Below are 23412 nucleotides of genomic sequence, written 5' to 3' on the forward strand. Positions count from 1 at the left end.
GCTGTGGTTGGGGAAGATGGGAGTGGCAGTCCAACAACAGCTGGAGGGCCGAAGTTGTGCAGCCCTGGGAGAGAAGGTGGTTGTGGTGAGCAGGATGGCCACGTCACCGGCCCTGAATGGAACTGATGCTTCTGCTGTGGGGTTAGCTGTGGATCAATCAACTGCTTTGAAAAGGTAACAGGCAGCTTGCTTATTCTTAACAGTGAGTGCTACTTGTTGGCCCTAGAAAGAAATACCCACAATGCAGTGCAGCAACTCTGCATGCAATCTGGTAGTGAGCTATGGCTCACTCTCATGCTTCTCTGGGTGGGTGGGAATTCATCTCTTTTCCAGCCAGAAAGGCCTTCAAATAGCTGGTACGTGCTGTGCTTCCAATCACCAATGTTTGTCTGGCAGAGCGGTGAAATATGGCACCCAGGAGGCAGTGAACTCCTTCCCCCTTCTAAATGGCGCGCAAGAGCCTTGAGCAGTGACTGGGCCTCAGTGAGCCAGCTCAGATTGTGACACGGAGGGGGGAAAGCATATTTCACCCAGCACCGTATCCCCCAGCTTCAGCAATAAATTCTAGTCACTCTCCCTGGGATGGAAGAGCATACTTAAAGGTCAAATGTTGTAGTGTATAAAGGAGCCGGTGAGGCCTTCAGGCTGAGCTAAATCTACCCTTCTTGTGCCAAGAGGTGTCCTATCAAAGGAGGTCATAATTTTAGGAAAGGAGGGATACTATCCGAAGCTAAAGTGGAAGAGCATTCAAGGAGGGGCCCTTGGAACTCTCATCCAAGGATTTATCCTCTTTTTTTTGTTTTTAATAACTTGTGGAATCCTCACACCATGGCAGAACGTCCAGAGGCTTCCAGAGGCACCTATCTTTATGGAAGTGTGGCTATAAAGATAGGCTGTAGCTAGAAAAATGTATGCCCTAAATGGCTTTGCTCTACGCTTCCTTTTCTTGGCCAGGGAGTTGGGCCATTACTGGCGAGAAAGTCCAGGCATCAACAGAGAGATGTGGATTCAAATCCTGCTCATCCGTGACTCACTGGGTGACCTTGGATTACATAAGAACAGCCCTGCTGGATCAGGCACAAGGCCAGCATCCTGTTTTACACAGTGACCCACCAGATGCCTCTGGAAGCCTATAGGCAGGAGCTGAGGGCATGTTACTGCTGTTAAGCGAACATTAGGTCAGCTTATTTCTGAAGCAATCTGATTCGAGGTGTGGGGAGGCTTGCCCATCTCTATTCAGTGCAGAAAGAGGCAGAATAGTTTTAAATTAATAAAATAACTCTCAGCAGCTATTAGACATAGTAAAAGAACAGGGGCAGTGTTGAGGGGCAGTATTCCTCTGAGAGTCATACAACATGATGTCTGAATCTGGCTTTCTTTTTGCATGCAGCAGAAGCTGGATTCAGACATTATGCTGTATGAGTGTACAGATGTCTGTACACTTATACATGTGTTTTTGTGTGAATGGCTGTTCCTGTGTTCATTTTAAAAGTGAACCTGGATACAGGCCCTTCAAATGTATAGTACAGATAGAAAGCACACTTTTGTACCTGCATTTAGCATAACATGTGAATGACTGTACCTGTGTACAGTGTACATTCATTGTACAAGTGTTAAACATAACGTGTCATGTTAATGGGTCTAGAGACAAACATTGACTTACAGCATCAATGAGATATCCATAAAACATATGCCTTGTTTGTGAACTTCTATAGGCATCTGACAGTCTCTTTCTGCAAATTCATGGCTAGATAGCCCTGGATTTTATCCAGCAAGATGGTTTTATGAGCCCCACAACTAGCAGTTTCCTGGGATGACCAGGGGAAACATGCAGAGTGTGGGCAGGGCTGTTTGAGCCAGGACAACTAGTGGGCGGAATTCATGTATGGACAGGAATAGCACTGAATTTATGTTGGATCAGCAGGGAACCTTGAACACATGACAACTCATGGGGACAATATGGGATAGTGGTGTCACTTTGAGTTAAGTTTTGGGTAGGGAGCATAATGTAGAAGGAGACCTCTCATTAATGGGCTGTACTGTATCATGCCATGGTTTAGAAGTATGTGCGTGAAGAGCTTCCTTTGTTTAAAAGGATGGCCTTTCTGGGACAGTTTGAGGTGTTGCAGTATTCTGCTGCCATAGGAGGAAATGACCCTCCTAGATTGAGCAGGGGGTTAGACTAGAAGACCTCTCAGCTCCCTTCCAAATGGAAGGACCATAGAGTTGGAGGGACCATCTGGAGGGACTCTAAAATCCCGTGGTTCTAATTTGAGGTCAAAGAAAGTGCTTGAATATGTCATCAGCTGATCTGGAATATTTTCTTCTTCTTTTGTCCCATTCTTATCCCCCCCCTTCTGAAATTTATGCTAATGAGCTCTGCATAATTGGATCAAGTCTCAGAACCGACAGAACTCGTTCTGGAGCTTAACTCCGTTTCCCAACAACAGCACTTTCTCAGTACCACTTTGCAAAATGATATCTATCAAATCACTAGTGCAGTTAGAATTTAATTTGCTCTATCAGTTGCAATTGTCATGCTACTTAGTTGTGGGGTGGGGAAGAGAAATGTAATTTCCTTGATACTCCATAATTCTTTTTACAATCCTTCCCCCCGTCCTCTCTTTTTTACTTCACTGGATTTGTTTAACGAGCTGCTGTGGAACAAGAGACAAGCTGGTCAGGAGTCCGGCTGTACCTCTTTTGAAGTAGGCCTCTAGACAGAGCACAAGTCAATTCCCATTTCCCAGCTTTCCACCCCATTGACATTCCATCACACTTCAGAGTGAGCATGATACAAGTCGCATATAAAAATATTTGAATAAGAGGCCCCTAAATATTCTTTCCTTCCTCAGATTTGGATGTCAGGAATTTTGTTTCAGAAAAACCAGGGACCAGCCTTGAATAGCAATTTTCAAGTAGTAAAAGAGTGGGCTGGTTCTCACAATGGAAAAGAGACTCTGAGAAGCATCTTACCCAGCTTCAGGAGCTGTGCACGCTTCTGATTTTTGGTCGTGTGCTTGCAGAAATCTAGGTAGGAGGAGGGGGAAGTTGATTGTGTGTGTGTGGGATGGTGGGTGTGGGCTCCGATGGCACCATCCCACCCAGCACCTTTACCCAGAGTATTATTGAAGGTGGTGGAAAGGCTATGCAACCTAGCTCCTGCCACCCACATGATCACTTTCCCCTCCTATATAGGTTTTTGCTAGCACATGATGAAAAAGCACGTTCAGCTTCCAAAGCCAGCTGGGATGCTTCTCTGTCCAACATTTTGGTCACAAGAACCAGCTGTGCATGTAGTGGGTTGCTGGCAAACTGGTCTCAGTTTCCGATATCACAGGCCTAATTATATAGACTGTCTGGATCTATATAGTTCTACCGGTGTGGCCCCTTGACTTCAGAACACCCTCCCGGAAGAGCTTCGCCATGCTCCCTCCCTTAGTGTTTTTAGGAAACAACTGAAGGCACATCTTTCTAGAGAGGCTTTGCGGAGCTGGTCTTGTGGCAGCAAGCATGACTTGTCCCCTTTGCTAAGCAAGGTCTGCCTTGCTTGCTTGCTTGCTTATTTATTTATTTATATTTTGAATTGGAGACTTTATATGAATGGGAGACTTGATGTGTGAGCACTGTAAGATATTCCCCTCAGGGGATGGGACTGCTCTAGGAAGAGCAGAACGTTCCTATTTCCCTCCCTGGCTTCTCCAAGATAGGGCTGAGAGAAACTCCTGCCTGCAACCTTGGAGAAACTGCTGCCAGTCTGGGTAGACAATTCTGAGCTAGATGGGCCAATGGTCTGACTCAGTATTGGCAGCTTCCTATGTTCCTATGTTCCTGTCTTATCCTCTGCTTATAGCTGGTAGTTTTCTTAGTATTTAGCTTTACACCGATACCTTAAAATTTCAGTTTTTAAAACTCACCATTCTGGGAGCGCCTACCATCACAGGTAGGTGCTCCCTCTTCAGACCCTGCCCTCTTCAGAAAATCCCCACTGTAAGCGTGAGCAGCGGGATGCGTGGGTGAGTGATGTAGCAAGGGCGGGACTTCTTCCCCCTTCCTCCCTTGGTACGTGGCTACAGGGGGGCATTTTTATTTGGCGCTCTGCAGCAGGGCAAGGAGCGGGAAGGGAGAAGCATGCCCCAGTGGGTGTAAGGAAGGGCAGTGGCAGCAGAAAGGCCCATGCTGGTGGGGGGGCAGTATTTGCCACGCCCTGTGCCCCTTCCTTGCACTTGTGCCTGAGGACGCTGCCTCACCCTGCCTCATGGAAGCACCTCCCCATTCTTGGACAGCATTGAAGTAGTGTACTTTGCCCCAGGAAAAGCAAGCCCTGTTCTTTCCTCATCCAAAAGTCTCTTGGGGCCTTGGGTTAAGCTGCCCCAGTGAGCAAACCCCTGGTGTCAAATGGCCAAGCGGGAGATGACTGTCTTTTGAAGCTTTTTTTGAAGCTGAGCCAAGAAAAGTGGATTTTGTCAAGCTGGAGCTGACGCCAGCTCTGTGAATGCCTTGGTAGAAATCCTGGCCGCTGGCAGCCGTTGCTGTTTAGTTGTGTTTCACACATCAGGTCATGTCTGGCCCGCCTCAGCTCCCTGGTGCCAAAGCCCTCCTTTGTTCACAGCTTCATCAAAGAAAAAAGAACCAAAAGCACAATAATACTGAACAATGAAACCAACTCCTGGAGACTCACCAGGACTCAGACTCTTTCAACCCACAGAAAGGGCCTGGAAGAAGCCATTCTTCTTCATCTATTCACCTATTAGCTAAGCATGCTTAGGGTCAAAGGATACGTCAAGAGGAAGCGAGTGCTTAGCACTTTCTGCGTTTGCTTTCACTTCTCTTTCCATTGGTGCTGAGGGCTTTTCCTTTGACAGAGAGCAGGGAGCCCTGATATGGACTGGCACTATGTTTTAAAGCCCCTTTCTTCCACCACTGTCGCCCCAATCTATGCCTCCCACTCAGGCTGCTATTTACCATAAAACAAAACACACACTTCCTATAATGCTGGACTGCACAAATTCAGCCCTCCTGCAGATGTTGAACTATGACTCCCATCACACCTGGCTACTGATCATTGTGGGGGGGGGGGATGATGGGAGTTGTAGTCCAAAGCCAGTTGGAGGATGAAAGTTGTGCACCCCTACTAAAATGTGTCATTTGACCCTTAATAGGGAACACCAAATACATTGTGTCAAACAACATATTATTCATGGTGTCCTATTAATAATAATAATAATAATAATAATAATAATGACTCGATGTCTGGATAAAACAAACCAGTCAATAACACCTGTCTGACTGTGAATAATAATAATAACAATAATAACAACTGTAGTCGAGAAGAAAGGAAAACAAATCAAAATAATCGACATAGCAATACCAGGGGATAGCAGAATAGAAGAAAAAGAAATAGAAAAAAATCACCAAATACAAAGATCTACAAATTGAAATTGAAAGGCTGTGGCAGAAAAAGACCCAAATAATCCCAGTGGTCATTGGCACCCTGGGTGCAGTTCCAAAAGACCTTGAAGAGCACCTCAACACCATAGGGGCCACAGAAATCACCATCAGCCAATTACAAAAAGCAGCTTTACTGGGAACAGCCTATATTGTGCGACGTTATCTATAACAACTGACAATAAAATTCAGCCATCCCAGGTCCTTGGGAAGGACTCGATGTCTGGATAAAACAAACCAGTCAATAACACCTGTCTGACTGTGTAAACAAGAAAAAATAATAAAAATAAATAAATAAAAACTTTTGTAAGAATTACAAATTGCCAGCAAGCAAGAATTGGTGGAATGATCCAACTGAGAAAGTCACAGAAAATGAAGAGGCAAAATTCCTTTGGGATTTTTGAATACAAACTGATAGGCATTTAGTGCACAATATGCCTGCTCCGACAGTCATCAAGAAGAATTGGGTTCTGATAATTGATATTGCAATCCCAGGGGATAGATGATGAAAAACAACTGGAGAAAACAACTAAATTCAAGGACCTTCAGATTGAAACTGAGCAGCTTTGGAAAAGAAAGCAGTAGTGGTGCCAATAGTTGTGGGTGCCCTTGGTGCAGTACCAAAAGAACTTGAACACCATCTCGACACCTTGGGCATCAATAAAATTACAACACATCCACTACAGAAGGCCACACAACTTGGGACAGCGTGAATACTACAGTGCTATCTTTAATTTTTCTTTAGTTATCCTAGACCCTTGGAAAGGGCCCGATAATTAAAGTACCAAATAACAATAACATTATAGTCAATAACATCTGGTAGACTGTGTGTAAATATCACCCTCATCCTCATCCAGTGCATAATTCATCTATAGAATTTATGTTCTACACTAGATTCTGTGCCAAAGCAAGCTGAATTCTGTGGCCTGCAGAATTACGCAACTTTAAGCAGACTAGTGTAATTTCTTCCTTTGCAGAATCTATTCTGTGTTCACTTGTTATGGGAAAGGGCAAGAAGATAGTCATGGATACCCTCCCACCCCACAACACTAGAAACCTTGTTCCAGAATCCCGCTGGCTTCTAAGATTTCGACAGACATTTGCCACACACTGAGCCCCTTCTCACGACAGGAGCTGCCTGAGTAGGGGAGAGTTAACCGAGGCAGCTCATGTCGTATGAGCCACCCGGAGGCCTCCCAATGTGGCTGCTCCAGACTTGATCTGCTAACTGGGCACAAAGTGAGGTAGGAGGGAAACGAAGCCCACTCGACCTCACTTTGTGCTTGTCTGGAGCACTGCGGACACTAAAATGGCTGCCGCGAGTGGCAGCCATAGAGTCTGGTAGAAAGTGTGGCCAGAGAGAGGAGCACTGCTGCACTGTCGGGGGCTACCGCTCCACTGCTTGTGCAGTGCATTGTGGGACACAGGAGGAGTTCCTCCTCCCGATTCCACTTTGGGAGCCCACTGCCTGTCTGGTCATGTGGCTGTGCAAGCGGCGGAGCCCAGAAGAGGCTTAGATTGCCTGGGGGAAGGTAGGTAGGATCCTGCCTTCCTTCCAGCCCACCCCACTTTGGTCATGTGAACGGCCTTACTGTCAGATATATCTGTACAGCTACAGGAACGATAACAGATTCTCAGAAAGTTGAATTCTGCGGCACCCACGGAATTACAGCCTGCCCTGTAGATTTATGTGTATTTCTGCCAGCTGTGTTCTCTTTCCAGTTCCTCCTCCCTTGCACTCTTCCTACTCTCTGGTGTAGGACTGCAGTAGGCGTTGGTGTGTCTCAGCTTGATCCATAGGAACAGGCTGTTCGGATAAGCAAGATAATAAAAATCTGGTTGCATTTCATGATGGCTTTAGACTCAGTAATACCTTTTGTGTTTTATTTGGTTCTCTCTCCCCCCCTACCTCAATTGCACTCTTTTTAGGCAATTTGAGTTTTGTAGCAGGATGGAAGTCATGTACCTCACGAGTGGAGTACTGGTATGAAAAGCTTTTTGGAAGGCGAAGAAGGAAAATAAATGTGCTTTGTAGAGTGTGTGAGCCATCTATTCTGTTATGACAATATGATTTACAAGGGTACACTTTTATTTAAATAAGTGATGCTTCTTTTAAAAGCATTTTTGATCGCTCTCTGACGTAAATATGAAAAAAAGGGATTATAGAAATAGTACTGCATGGATACAAATGGCTTTCTGGCCAGCAGGAGGTAGGATTTAGTGTGCACTTGTTTCCTTATGCCATGCCAAGCTGCCAAATAGAAGCAGATGCTTCAGTGAAATTTCTTGCAAGGGGAAAAAAAAAATTAAGGAAGGCAAAATCTCCAAGTTGGGGCCTAGCAATCCCATTCTGCACCCCCACCTCAAGAAACTAACAAAGAATAGAAAGCATCTGCCTCCTCAACTGTTGCAAAATGTACACAAAAGAAGCAAAGTATTGTACACCAACATAAATTGGTCAAATAAAAGATAGGTCTGATAAGATAGCCCCTCTTCTTTGGAACACCCTTCTTAAGACCCACCTTTTCCACCAGGCATTTGCCCTTTAATTATTATTATTATCATCATTATTATCAACAATTAATTATTTTAATTAATTGAGTAATTAATTAATGATTTAATTAATTGATTGATTAATTATTTTAATTAATTGTTATTGGTATTGTTGCGCACTGCCTAGAGTCTTTGGAGGAGGTGGTATATAAGACAATTTAAATAAATTAAATTAAATTAAATTAAATTAAATTAAATTAAATATTTGTGCAAACAAAAATGAAGTTTGTGGCCTCTGAAAGGCTAAGAGATTTATTGTGGCATACACCTGTGTGCCCCGGAGCCCATTTCCCCAGATCTGCGAAATGTGATCTTCAGTTGGTGGATATTTCCATTAAGGGGGATAGCGGAAACACATTTAATGTTAAGATCCAAGTGCTGTCTGTGTAATGCAAGAGCTGCAGCCTGTGGCATTTTCATACACGCTCAGATGTTTGCAAGGTGTTCAATTCAGTTCAAATTTATTATGGCCCACAAGCAGCTTATAAACAGATGTTTGCAAGATAAGTCCAGTGACCATGCACAGCTACAGTAAGTCAGTGATAAAACAATCTTGGTAGCCAGAGGTGCACCTAGGTAATTTTGGAGCCTGGACTTAAAGGTCTTTTGGGAGCCCCCTACTGCCCCTGTCCCTGCCAATAGATAAGCTGCAACCCATTATTTTACACCACAACATGCTCAGGGAAAGCTGGAAACTCCTTTTTTTTTTTTTTTTAAAGAAGATATTCTGAATAAGATACTTCCCACTGACTTGCAGAGAGATACCACATTTTGCATGGACAATCCTGCCACTTAAATTATTGGACTACTCAGCATTTGGAGGCCCCCCCAGGCCTGCAGAAGACTGGACTTCCACCCGGAAGTCCAGTCCAAAGAGTGCCCCTGTTGGTAGCTTTGCTGTGCTAGCAGCCAAAATTTTAACATTTGTAGTGGGAGAGAAAGCTTTGGTCTTTATCACTCACTCACTCACTCACTCAATTATATTTATATACTGCCTGATATATGTATCTCTAGGCAGCGTACAAAGTTTAAAACACAACAATTGTAAAATAGAGTAAAAACAATTAAAATAAATTTCACAGAATAAAAACAGTTAAAGCAATTTCACGGGATAAAAACGATTAAACAATTAAAAATTAATTTCAGTTAAAAGCCTGTGAAAACAGGTGCATCTTGAGGGTGTTTTTAAAAGCAAACCAGAGATGGAGATGCTCTTATTTTCACAGGGAGCATGCTCCACAGCCCCAGGGAAGCCACAGCGAAGGCTGGTTGAGTCCTAAATTGGAAGGCCGATCAAGAAGGAACGAACACCTAAGGAACACTCATTTGTGGTCCAAAATGGTGGGCATGACTTCGTGTGTCACTGTCACATGTGTGAGTGACGGGCGTAGCCTACCTGTCCTCTGTATAAATGGCAGCCCTGCTTCTTAAGATGATTAATTTTATTTCTTTTATGAAATTAAAAAAAATGTCTGAAGTTACAGAGGTTCATAATAAATAAAAGTATAGGTTCTACATCAAAATACACCGATTTCTTATAACAGCCATGATAAACAAAGCCCAGCTCCTTTGATAAACATATCATCTTGGTTGTTTTTCTTTAGCACGTATATAGCTGGTGGATTTTCGCTCTCTTTTATTCCCATCATTTACCGAACCATTCCTTTGAATGGGGATCTCAGCTTGATGCCGGTATCTCAAATAGATGCTTCGTGCCATTGTAACCATCTAAGATATTAACTCTCCATCTTTACTAAGTATTGTGTCATCAATAAAATGAAGAAAAAACAGCAGCAGGTCTAGTGGAACAGGGCAACCTAGAATTTTCTTTTCATTACGATTTTAATCTTTTTCTGTTTTCCCCTCTTTTGGCCCTAGATCAACCTGCTCTCCTTAAATTACTCCTGTTTGTTGAGACTCTCAGTTCAACTCATTTGATAGTCCCTGTCCCTAGAGTGTTTTTGGGAAAGATCTAGCTTCTCCCACTCCTTTTAAATATCAAAAGTATAGATGTGAACATTGAAAAGAAAACATATATCCTCCCAAACAGCACTGTTTATTCTCAAGAAGTAAATGCCAGCCCATCCGAAGGGATTGCTCTAATGTACCGGCCACCCCACTGCACAGCGAGAAGTGTAGAATGCTGCACTTTTAACATTTTCAAGCTGGATTACTTCATGCAAATTAAACATATGCTCATCAATGTGGTGCCATTGCAAGTTTAATCTTGGATCACTAGGTGGGGAGAGAGAGCCATATACTGTGTACGGCAGATGTATTGCAACTTACTCTGTCACTGACAGCTGTAGGTCTGGATTAACAGTTATACTAGGCACTCTGCAAAGTTCCTAGTCTTTTGGATACCTTACTGGAGAGACAATACTCATGTCACTCCTTCCATCTGAACATAGTGGGGTTCATTTGACATCTGACAAGGGTGCAGAGTCCACAGATCCAGCTTTCTGGAAGCAGTTTCATTTTTAGTCCTGGGAACTAGCTTTTGGACCAGGGGAATAATTTATTTGCAACTACATTTGCATCTGGTGAGGAATGCAAGCTACATTAGTGTGTCAGTGCTTCCACCTGGACAGTTGAGAATACATCAGCTAGAGAAAAGGGTGGCTGTGTGAAGCAGCCCCATCGTACAGTGTGCAGGGGTCCTAACTTTTGATCTTGTTGCCAGGTTTCCAGAGTTAGAAGAATTGTGTTTTATATGCCCAGAAATACATTAGGGCTGTTCATACAACTCTGAACAGGGTCGGAGAAGCACCTGGCCAGGGTAGGAGATCTGGGCCAACCAGTGGTCATGTGAATGTAAAGATCAAGGTGGGAGAAGGGGATGGCAGGGGCACACCTAGGTAATTTTGGAGCCCTCCAAAAGCTCAGTCTGTCATTTTGGAGGCAGGTGGGCTCAGAGAAGGAGCTCTTGCAGCCTCCTCCCTCCCCCAAGTGCCTGCACACCCGCTGGCAGCCCCCTTCCCTGCCATGCAGCCGCACTTTTAAAAAATGTTTTTAAAACCCCTCGATTTGACTTGCCCGGCTCTGGGGAAGCCCCCTAGAACATTTGGAGGCCCCCCAGAAGACAGGAGGCCACAGACCAAATCTCCATGGTCCATGGCTAAGTGTGCCTCTGGGGCACGGTGATTGTGTGGGAGCCAGGAGACGAGTAAGACAGGCACAGCCGACCCACATCCTATCCCAAGCGTTTTATCAAGGTTGAACAAAAACCTCCTCCTCCTCCTGTCTTGACCCCTGCAAAGACACAATAGCTAATGAGGCACATGCGCGGCTCTCCTCCCCGGCTGGGGCTGTGTGAATGAACCTGTTGTTGCTCAAAATATAACAAATGGTTGCTCAATTTGTGGTTGCAAATGGTTACAAGAAGTTGCCATATGCTGAATTTTGCTTTCTTTTTGAAAACTCTGGAATTCTTTTTCAAATTTCAGCTTCTCCTTGGGATGAGCCCTACAATTCTCTTCCAGATTTCACCTTGGAGAAATTTTGGGTTCTAGCCATTGTAGCTGGGGATGATGGGAGTTTTTGTCCAACGACATATGAAGACCCAAGCTTGGGAGGCCTTGCTCTAGCAGGATTGCTGTCTTGCTGACTGCCTGTCTGCAGTGGCTCAGCAACCCAGGCCTCGCCTCCCGTAGGGACTTCAGATGCCTCCTCTGGCTGGATGGGGTGGGAAAAATTGGGATCCTGGCCCAGGATACCCTCTCACTTTGCAATGGACTACTCATGCCATGTACAAACTGGTGCTTGCATCGTTTGGTGTGCTCACGAGTCTGGCGCAATGCAGGAAACGGCTCCCGTATCTCTTTCCCCAAGTGATCACATTCTCAGGCGCACTGCCTCAATTTCGCAAAGCAATCTGTACGCCTCACCCATGCCAGGCCCCGATTTCAAAACACGCCATATGGGGGTCAGCGATCAACGCGAAATACTTAAGGAGATCACAAATTGCCTCCTGCCTCAGAACCAATTCAAGCTTTGAAGTAGATATCATGGCAACCGCATATGATAGATATTCCTGCCCCTGTGACTCCAATCTAACACTGCCTGCATTTACTGGGGTGACATCAGTGTTAGGAAATGACAACAGTATTGCAAACAGGGAAGGAGTGGGAGGGGGGGAGAGGATGAAAGGCTGCCGCTGAGAGTAATCCTCCATTCTCAATCATTACAGTTCTGCAAGTTGAGTTTCTGTGGTCTTTTCTTGTCAGGATCCTGGCTCAGTTGACTGAAAAGATGCCACTGCCATTACGGATATACTGTATTTATCTGAATCCAAGACTAGGTGTTTTCCAAATTATTTGATGTTAGAATTTGGGGGGTCATCTTAAATTCAGGGTCCTCTTCTGTTTGTTTAAATAGTATAGCCTATATTTAACCCATATTTTAAAAGGGGGTCGTCTTAAACTCAGGGTTGTCTTCTATTTGGGTAAATACGGGTATTGATTTATTTCAGTTTCTAATTCTAAAGGCTCAGTGGGAGTAACAGTCAAAATGAGGGAAAGCACACGCACGCACGCACGCACGCACGCATGCATACACACACAATGATCCTTTATATTCATTGCAGTATAACAAATATAAATGCGTAAGAATTTTCCCATTTCTGCTTAATTCTGACCATTGAACACCAGGCTCAAGCATTGTGGTTCACTCAAAGTCCTTGAGTTCAGGACAGGTATATGTGGCTCTCCATTTTTTCCTCACAACAAAAACATCTCTCACTGCCAAGAGATGGCGATGGTTGAGTTCATCCAGTGAGCTTCATGGCTGAATTGGAAACTGAACCCTGACCTTGGTCCAAATTCAAAATTTTGCCCACTGCCACACAATGGGTAGAAAATGAGCTAACTATTAGTTATATTATAACTATAATGAAATAATAAGGCTATAATCCTATGCATATATTCTAGGGCAGGGGATCCTAACCTGTAGTACTCCAGATGTTGTTGAACTACAACTCCCAGCATCCCCAGCTACTGTTTATAGTGGCTTGGGAAGATGAGAGTTGTAGTTCGGCAACATGTGGAGCACCACAAAGTTGGGGTCCCTATTCTAGGGAATAAAACACATTGAACACAGGGGTCAGCACCCAGAGCAATGAACTGCTTGTGGAAGGAGGCTGAGCTAACACACTTGTGTTCCAGATTAGTGTTGCACTGCAAGCATGTTGGAAGTTGCCCAACAGTTGCACAACTGTGACGTCACCCGCAAAGGGGTTGGGGCCCAGGATCCAGAGCCCAGGTGAGCTCCCTGGAGCTCATTTCTAGGCAGCCAGCCCTCCCTGTGCTGGGATTACATTCATTTTGAAGAAGTGAAATGAGCGTTATCCCAGCAGCAAGAGCTGCTTGCCTAGAAATGAGCTCCAGAGAGCTCCTGGCAGTGCTGGCCCCCACCAACTCAAAATTGTTTTGGGGGTGCCTGGGGGTGTGGGTGAGGGGGGTGACCCCTTTACTAACTGCTGGTCTGGGAAACAGCACAGAAATAATGTCTGGTGCTCACCCCAAACAAAGACTTGTATTGCTCATGTGTGGAAAGCTCAATCTAAGGCTGAGGTGAAACTTCGCCAGGGAGACTGTTCATCTCGAATGGGAGAAGGGAATGGTATCCACCAACTGAAAGGAGCTTGGAAGCGTGCCTCTTCTCAGCCACGCAGAAAGACTCCAAAAACGTTAAAAAAACGCTGCTCTAGGCCCCTGTCTCTGTGTCTCCTCAGGCTGTGTTGGCTGGGTAAAGGAAACGCTTGCAAGCAGGAATTGTCCCCACTTGTTCTCTTAACCTCGGCTAAGAGCTGGGCTTGGGAGTGGGTTTAGGCTGGGTGGGAGCTTTGGGATCTGTGCGGATCCCGACACTCCACACCAGCAGCCTAGCCCAGGCGAGGCTGCTCGTGAGAACAGCCTCGTAGTCCCCCACTCAAATGCAAGCCAGGGCTGACCTTGCTTAGCATAGGGGACAATTCATGCTTGCTACCACAGGACCAGCTCTGCTCACTTATGTCAGTCAGTGAGCCTTACTTTTGAGGAAGCGTGCATAGAATTGGACTATAAATGACTTCATTTCTTCTACTGAAATTAAGAGGGCTTGAGAGTGCTTAAGTGAGCACTCTCATGTATTTATATTATCCAAATCTAGACCCAAAGCATTATCAGAAGGGACTCTCAGCTTCACGGTGGCAGTACAAGCTAGTGATGGATGGCAGAAGCATCCTGGATTCATCCATCACCCTCCAATTCTTGGATACGGGTCTCAAAACAGACTCAGCAAACTTCTTGGGCTATGAAGCTAACCACAGCATGGGAGTCAGTGTCGGCGTTGCATGCCTGTATCCGGTCCTCTTCCTTTGATGGCCCAATCACTTCTGAGCACCTCTCATTCAAAAGGTGAGCACATTCAAATAAGCCGGCACAAAAGGTGGTTGCTTGGCAACCAGGCTCATGAAACAACTCCACCAGGATCTGAAAGGGGCGAGCGGTTCATGGGCAAAGCAATCCAATGTTTGCAATGTTCCGCTTCTCTTTTGCTGTTTGCGACAAGCACAATGTGCATATGTATATTGTTCTATCCGTGTCTGTATATCTATAACTCAAATGAGCTGCTGAATAATGTAGAGAAGACGCAGCCGCTGGGTCCATTGATGCCTTTCTGTGAGAAACGTGGCTGCTCCGTGGTGTGTTCGGAAGAAGGGTCAGGGTCAGGAAGGATGGAGAGAGAGGAAGCAGATGAAAGCGCTCTGAAAGGAAGCAAGCTAGAAAGCCATTGAAACTGCAGGTTGGAAAGGAATCGGAGGAAAACGCTGGATTTAGAATTAAGGCTGCTCTGTGCCCAACTTCTCCATACCTTGTGAGCTGTTGAATTGACAACCGTTCCTATCTGAAGTGTTCTGTTGGGCTTAAAAGAAGAAAATGCTTGGCTTGCTGGATTTGACCAAAGGTCTGATGGATCCAGCATTCTGCTTCAACAGTGGCCAAACTTAGGAACTTAGGAGCCTGCCTTATACCGAGTCAGACCCTTGGTTCATCTAACTCAGTATCGTCTACACAGACTGGCAGCAGCTTCCCCAAGGTTGCAGGCAGGGGTCTCTTTCAGACCTACCTGGAGATGTCAGGGAGAGAATCTGGGACCTTCTGCATACATGCAAACAAGTAGATGTCTTCCCAGAGCAGCCCCATATCTTACTGTGCCCCAACCTGTATCTTCCATTCAGATGTAAACCAGGGAGGACCCTGCTTAGCAAAAGGGACAGTTCATTCTTGCTACCACAAGATCAGCTCTCTGTAATATCTTTGCCACTCCAATGAATGACATCAGTCTTCTGCCTGTGTGTGTTTCTCCATTTTGGCACCAGGAAGGGACCGTGCCCCTGGCTCAACACTCTCCTCCACGTGCCTCCCTGGGGCATGAAGGTGAGGGCCTCTTCTTTGATTCCAGCATTTTGCATTTGGAGGTGTTCCACCTCTCCAAGTGGATGGCCTGTTTATCTCTCATACGTAACATATGAACTGTTCCAGGGAAGGGCCATACAGTGGTACAGCAGATGCTTGGTGCCATACTAGGTCCCATGTTTAAGCCTGGGTATCTTCTGTTAAATGGGCCACAGCTCTCTTCATCTTTAGATCATGGCTATGTGGAACCTCCATGTTCAGAGGAAGTATATCTTTCAATACCAGTTGCTGGGGTAGCAACATCAGGGGAGGGAGACTGCCTTCGTGTCCTTCTTCTGGACTTTCTGGAGTGCTCTGGTTGGCCTTAGTTGGACTTGACTGGCTTTTGACTTCCGTCTCTGGGCAGTTTACAGCAACATAAAACAATTTAAAACAGAAATTAAAACCTTAAAATAATTCAAAACCACAAGTCTAGTTAGAAAGCTTGGGAGAATAAATGTGCCTTTAGAGACTTTTAGAAAGTTGTCAGAGATGGGGAGGCTCTTATTTCAGCAAGGAGCGCATTCCAGAATCTTGGGGCGGCAGTTGCACATAAAGGTGTGGCATGGTGACTAAACGACTGAGCTATGAAATTCCTGGTTCAGGTTCTTATCTGCTGCTTGCTCTCAGCCCCAGCTGCAATATGGGGAATAATTATATTCACTTACCTTACAGGGTTGTTGTAAAGATTATGACCAGTTAATACACATAGAGCACTTTGAGTGCCCAGAAACACCATACAGATGCTAACTCTTTAAAAAGATCAAAAGTACAAGAGGACAGGATGACCTCAGTAGTACATATATTCACATGTGGTGGGGATGCCCTTTGATTAGAGCCTATTGGATAACTGTTCTGAATGATTAATTGAATGACAGGAGATATGTTATCAGATGCGCCCACAGTATTCTTGCTTGGCTGTAGCTGGACAACATTTCTTGTGAAAGATTGAACGCCAGTACTGAATATGCTCACCCCAAACAAAGACTTGTATTGCTCATATGTGGAAAGCTCAATCTAAGGCTGAGGTGAAACTTCACCAGGGAGATGTTGCATCTCGAATGGGATTGGGAAATGGTGCCCACCAACTGAAAGGAGCTTGGAAGTGTGCCACTGAGTTTTCTCTTCTCAACCACCAAGTTGCCCCCCAAGTGCAAAAGAGGAGGTGAGATGCCCTTGTCCCCCTTTTCACCCTTGACTCCTTCCCCCAGATTCAGCCAAACTTTCCACCATTTGGCCCAGCCCTAATTTTGAGGCATTTCCTTCAAACTTGTCCCTTTATACATAGGTAGCAGGCAAATGTCCAGCTGACGAAGCATCCACATCTCTGCATCGCCATGCCTAGAAAAGGTGTTGAATTTCTGCCTGTCATGTAGCTTGGAGCTGTGCCAGGAGGCAGGGGGGAAACTGCTGGTGGCCCTTGCTCCTCTTCCACCTCTGCTCTTGTCTCTCTGGCATCTGCTAGTGGTCTTGTGTTGTATTCTGGGCATGTCAGAACGTAATGCAGTGTAACAAGATGTGATGTGTTGGATGAGACTTTATGTAGCAGAAAAAGGTTCCTGCGCTTTCCCCCCTTTTTATTATTTACATTCCCAGAGAAGGTTATGTGCCACATGAGGTTTTTGCGGAGATAAATAGCTAACCTGAGCTCTCTGGCAGCTTCCCCAGAATCCAATAAGGGCTCAGCTCAAAGCTGTCACCTAATGCTTTTAAAGAGCTGGCCTTCGAGGGTAGCCTTGGAGAGCCTTTGCCCATTATGAAACCTTGCACAACTTGAATATATTTTGCAAAGCAACTGGATGCTTGCCAAGCATTTTGTTTAGGCACCTGTGAATTAGAGGGCCGCACAGACAATTTTCATCAGGAGGATGACCCCGTTGTTTGAGATTATGAGTACTGCACATGATCTAGCCTAAGGGGCTGGCTGGCTTGCATAACTATGGGGCTGTTCTCATGACCATAAAAGCTGGGTAGGAGGGCGCAAACCCAGCTTTCTCTGGTCATCTGGGCCCACGGAATTCCCTCACCCCTGCTCTCTTTGGACCTGGGTAACTTGGCTTTGTTACCTAGGTCTGAACTGATGTAGGAGAAAGACAGCTCCTCTCCTCTCCTCTCCTTTCGCCTCTCCTCTCCTCTCCTCTGAGTTTGGTCATCTGCATCTGTGATCGACAATAAATGTATGCATGTACAGCTATTCACATGTTATGAATACATAAATGCATACAAAGCAGTACATGTGTTCACTGTGCATAGATTGTAAGTGTGTTTCACATAATGGGTGGACACGGTCTTCTGGTTATGTGGCAGTAAAGGAGAATGCTGTGTCAGAGTGAGCAGGAATTGCCATTGCCCAATTTCACCACTCCAGATTGGCAAGGTGGGTGGGTGGAGAAATTGGAGAGTGCATTCTGGTAATTTTGTTTGTTTGTTTGTTGCAGGGGGGACAGATGGAATTTGAAGGTGTATCTTGGGAATGGTGCTCCTTTCAGAGGCTGGTAGTTGCCATCTTTGCCCCTCTCCAGTTCCTCTTGAAATCACACTATATGGTGATGTAGCATCATTCAGAGGGGAATCATGGGAGAAAACGATGGAAGCTGTAGAGAAGATGGCTGCTTTGCAGAGAAGAATCACTGCAAAACTGAGTGTTGGGGAAAGGTGCACTGGGGATGACCTTCCCCCAGCTTTCCAGAATGCAAGCTGAATGAACTTTCAGCTCAATCTGATTTTGTATGGATGTGATGGCTATCTGGCTGTAACATCTGTCACCCCTTTGATTGACAGGGTTGATTCAGCTGAACTGGCTGGCTAGGTGGATGTCCCTTTCCTCCCTCACCGCTCCATGTGTGTCCCTCCTGATACTGCACCGTCAGTGGAAAAGGATGCCCATCCCAGATAAAAGAACCCTACTTTGTACATTTTCTAGAGCACGGTTGCCTTCCTCCCCACACTTCTAAGGGCAAAGTGGACCCTGGGAGGCCTACAAAGCTCACAGGGCTGGGTGGAATCTGTGACATTGAACCAGTTTGGCTTTGGCTGGGTCAGACAGTACTCATGCCACACACCCACTTCTACTCTGTTGACACGCAAAAGTGGTTATGCATCTTTGAGGTACCAGGGGGCACACCCCGGAAACACTCTGCAGAGAGTGCCAGCAGATCATGGTGGAGAGATTCATTTCATCAATCAGTGCTCATCCCTGACAGAGAGCAGCATCCACCAGCCCGAGCAAGGCCTCTCAGGTAACATGCTGCTCCTTCCCCCACGCTGGGAACAGAGAAGAATTGCCGAAGCTTTTTGGGCACATTGTGTTTGCTTGTGCAGCTGTTGTCCATTAGGGGCCCTCCGGAGTCCAATTGCCAGCCATAGCTGCACAGTCCCATCAGCTGCGCTCGGCAATGAGACCCCAGAACAGCTCTAAATCATGGCGATAGGAAAGAGAGAGCGAGAGTGAGCAGTAAATGAAATTATCTGGAAATGGGAAACATGCAGTTCAATACCACTGCAAAGAACAGAGATTTGTGCTTTTGCCTCAAGTGTACTTCATGGCCCAGATTGTGTAGTGAACAGGATGGGCCTGCCAAGTGTGGCCAGTCAGCTCTGGACGAAGGCCTGTCAGCTGCTGGACACCTCCTTGGGCAAGGCCTTCTACTCAGAAGGCACAGATAAGTTACAGGCACAGATAAGTAAACAGCAGGGCTGTTCTTAGGTTCTTATCAAACAGAGCTACTTTTTCACACAACGCATAATCAACTTGTGGAATTCTGTGCCGCAAGATGTGGTGACAGCCAACAACCTGGTTGGCTTTAAGAGGGGTTTGGATATCTTCATGGAGGAGAGGTCTATCAATGGCTACTAGTCAGAGGGCTGTGGGCCACCTCCAGCCTCAAAGGCAGCATACCTCTGAGTATCGGTTGCAGGGGAGTAACAGCAGGAGAGAGGGCATGCCCTCAACTCCTGCTTGTGGCTTCCAGCGGCATCTGGTGGGCCACTGTATGAAACAGGTTGCTGGACTAGATGGGCATTCTTAGGCCTCATCCAGCAGGGCTGTTCTTATGTTCTAACTGCCCTCTCATTACCCATATTGACTTTACATCAGCCTGTCCTGCATAGTTCTAGAGACGAAGAAGGGGAGGAGAGGTGGTCTTGTGGTAGTGACCATGAATGGTCCCCTTTGCTAAAGAGGGCCTACCCTGGTTTGCATCTGGATGGAAGACTACATGTGAGCACAGTAAGATACACCCCTTAGAGAGATGGGGCCACAGCTCAGTAGAAAAGCATCTGCTTTGCATGCAGAAGGTCCCAGTTTCATTCCCTGGCATCTCCAGGTAGGTCTGTGAGAGACTTCTGCCCTAAACCTTGGGGAGCTGCTACCAGTCTGGGTAGACAGTACTGAGCTAAATGGACCAATGGTGTGACTTGGTATAAGGCAGCTTCCTATATTCAAAAGAAACACTTAGTCCCTCCTCCCGTTTAATTAATTAATAATAAATAATAATATTAATTAATTATTATTAATAATAAAAGACAAAAATACATCACTTTTGGTGATAGGGCATCTGATTTGCACACAGAAGGTCTCCGGTTCATTCCTTGGCAGCATCTCCTGGCAGGTCTGTGAAAAACAGAAGGTCCCAGGTTCACCCCATGGCCTCTCTAGGTAGGACTGAGAGAGACTCCTTGGAAACCTTCTAGTGCCGCTATCAGTCAATGCAGATAATACTGAGCTAGATAGACCAATGGTTTGACTCAGTACAAGGCAACTATCTATGCTGAAGTGTTATGATTAGAAACTTAGGAAACATGGCATGGCATTTCCCAGCCTTCCCTATCAGAGTTTTGGATTTGATCTCTTAGGGAGAAGTACAGGCCATCCACTGTCCTTCCTCAAGGAGGCTCTTCTGAATCCATGTGCCCCCTAAGCAACTGGCTGTTCTTTCATTTGTGATTGGGCAGATCTAGAAAAAAAGAGCCTTGGGTTTAGCATGATGCTATCAACAGATGCTTTCCACAACAGGGAAAAGGTCTCTCTCTGCTGAGTGAATCACTGAATCAGAGACAGATTGGTGCTCATCATTTTCAGAAAGGGGATTCTTCATTCTCCTTCCATCTTTACCAGCACACTTTGAAAGGAGCTCAAATGGCTGTTTAGGAGTCTTCATTACCTGAATAAGAGAGACCCTGGCACGATCTCTGCAAACTTGAGAAATAATGCTCAACATGAGGCCATAAATAAGGGCCTTACAAGTTACCTTCCTACTTAATAGGGCACCATATGTCCTGAAGCCCTTCTATGCCTGTATGGTTTCTAGTTATTGCAACCAATACAAGCAATGGGGCTGGAGATCCTCCTTCTATACTGTACCTCGCCCTGTTCGATGATGATGATGATGATGATGATGATGATGATGATGAATTATCATCACTACTACTACTACTACCATCACTACCACCACCACCACCACCACCACTACTATTCATATTTATATCCCACTCTTCCTCTACAGAGCTCAGGGTGGTCTGTAAGGGAGCTCTTTCGGGCTCCTTTTTATGCTCACAACAATGCTGTGAGATAGTTTAGATCAAGATAGTGATTGACCCCTAATCACACAGTAAGCTTCATGGCCAGATGGTGATTCAGATATAGGTCTCCTTGGTTCTAGTTGAACATTCTAACCACAAGGATCTCCTAAACTGGTTTTAGGAGCTGGCTTGACAGTTCTTAATGGGTGTGTGTGAATGCATAGCATGCATGCATGCATCTGAGAGTGCCTTTCTTTTCTTTTTTTTAAATATCATTTTTTTCCCTTTTAGGTGACCGGCCTTATGTGGTGCTCATGGCACGGGTCCATCCTGGAGAGAGCAATGCCAGCTGGGTAATGAAGGGGACCCTGGAGTTCCTCATAAGCAGCGACCCCATTGCTGATCTGCTGAGGCAGTGCTTCATCTTCAAGGTTGTCCCCATGCTGAATCCAGATGGCGTCATCAATGGCAAGTGAGTGATACAATGAATGTCGCAGCTATCTGTGGTCTGTGAAGGCTGAACCCTTAAAAGGCCCATGGAAGTTGTGGATTTCAGTACAACTGTAGCAATTCGAAACAAGGATGCTAATATGGAGTCTGTTATGTTCCAAATTAAGGTATCACTGGTTATTCCCAGTGAGGAGAAACTGCTTAATTTTGATCTGTTTGGCTAAAAATAGGCTGATACCTGTTTGAAAGTCTTAACAGCTAATGTCTAGGTTGATGTGATGTCACAGAATGTTTTTTTTTTAAAGTGCTGGGTGGAGTGAGGGAAGGCCCAGGCCCAGGGGACTGGAAATCAGAGCACCCAAGAGATTGAAAACCAATGCAACTGTGATGGCAGAAGCTGAATGGCTGAGAGGAAAACATTACAAGGATGCCTTGAACAGTCAAGCTTGTGCAGCATTGGGGGACTGGAGGGGCTGAGGCAAGAATCCACAGAGCACCTAGAAAGAGAAAGTGTTGCATGTATATATACCACAGGGGGTAAAGGGAGATGGGGTTTGAGAGGCGGGGACTCTGCACTGGGAAGCCGAAGAGACCAAAAGGAAGGAAAGAGATGGAGGGGGGAACCGTCATCATACAGGGCCTAGAGACAGGAAGAACTGCATGCCTTTAGCAGGAATGGTACAGAGAAGTGGGGAGGGCAGTGTATCACATGCTAACAAAATAAGCAGTCAGAAGTTCAGTGTACCATTTGAACATCACTTATTTAGCTCCCGACACCTCCAGAACGCCCATCTCCAAGAAAAATAGGACGTTGGTATTTTTCTGTATTTTACAGTTTGGAGATAACCTTCAATTTGCTGGCTGGACAAAGAATAGCTGAGTAAACTTGAGCTTTCTAAATGGATATCTGACCATTATGTGCATTAAAACACTGTGTATTGCTGTTAGACCCAACATCCGAGGAACCCTGCAGACAGCAAGAGCAGGTCTCTTCATTGCTCAGACAGCAATGAAGCTTGGCCTAGACGTCTTTATAAAAGTCAGGGGGTGTCAGCAGACCCATTGGAGGAGTGATTGGGAAAATTCTGGGGATTTTAATGCAGCTTTGGGCTTTTAGAGGTACAACTGCTGAAAATCTAAGGTCTTCCTACTCAGATAAACTGGTGTTGCTCTGAAACTGTTGTGTGTCATACAAACTGCTGGCACCTAATTTTCAGGCAACAGCAGCTGTCCAAATGTAGCGGATTGTCTCCTCCTTTGACGGATGTATTCAGCAGAATGCATTGTATTGTGTTAGGCTGCAGGTATTGAGCCAAGAAGTTACCCTGCCTGGCAGGCTGCCCCCACTAAGCCTCTGAGAAAATGGATAATTGTTTTTTTTAGTCACCACTTGAAAATCTAGCTGATCATGACAAATTGAAATCAGAACATGACAGAATTCAGCTCAGTCTGAACAATCGTCAATGTCTCATGACATTTGATGCCTTCTTTCTTGTGCGTGTCTGGCTGCACGCACCCTCAGTTACCATTGGGGGTTTCAATACGATCGTTCTCCAAGTTTGTATTTAGTGCACTGATTGTTGCTTTTCGGTTAAATGAACTGCCTACTTTTTAACCAATTAATCAGCTATTTAGTGAATTAACATAAATATTACAGCAGTTTAGTACAAGTGACATTGTGAATGTGTTTAATGAAGACAACAGTTCCCCTTGACTGATTAACACAGAAGAAATCATTTGTTGTTTGGCAAATTATCTTAAAACACATTGCTTGAATCAAGAGAGGCTGTTCATTTATAACAATGTCAGTGCCGAAAACCCTTTTAGGGTAGGGGACCTTGAATAATATGTAGTAAAAAAGAAAGAAATCCACATTGCTGTAATCAGCTATTCATTAGCTCCTTGATCAGTCTATGTGTTAATCTGAGTTTTGGCTGCAAAACTATGTATGCACAATTTCTTGGGAGCGTGCCCCATTACACTCAGTGGGACTTGCATCTGAGGA

General features: G+C 45.3%; 1 protein-coding gene across 12 annotated transcripts in view; it reads left to right on the forward strand.

The window, feature by feature from the left end:
• The window catches only part of AGBL1 (AGBL carboxypeptidase 1), a 371201-nt gene that overhangs the window by 99469 nt on the left and 248320 nt on the right, over positions 1–23412 (forward strand). For 11 of the 12 annotated variants that reach the window (XM_053272300.1, XM_053272296.1, XM_053272297.1 and 8 more), the window contains one exon: positions 21249–21429. In XM_053272300.1, the coding sequence (XP_053128275.1) occupies positions 21249–21429 (181 nt within the window). Of the gene's footprint in view, positions 1–14148; positions 14397–21248; positions 21430–23412 lie in introns of those variants that run through there. The other variant, XM_053272306.1, reaches the window with a different exon arrangement.

Source organism: Hemicordylus capensis, chromosome 10 (assembly GCF_027244095.1).
Source record: "Hemicordylus capensis ecotype Gifberg chromosome 10, rHemCap1.1.pri, whole genome shotgun sequence".
Classification (NCBI taxonomy): Eukaryota; Metazoa; Chordata; class Lepidosauria; order Squamata; family Cordylidae; genus Hemicordylus; species Hemicordylus capensis.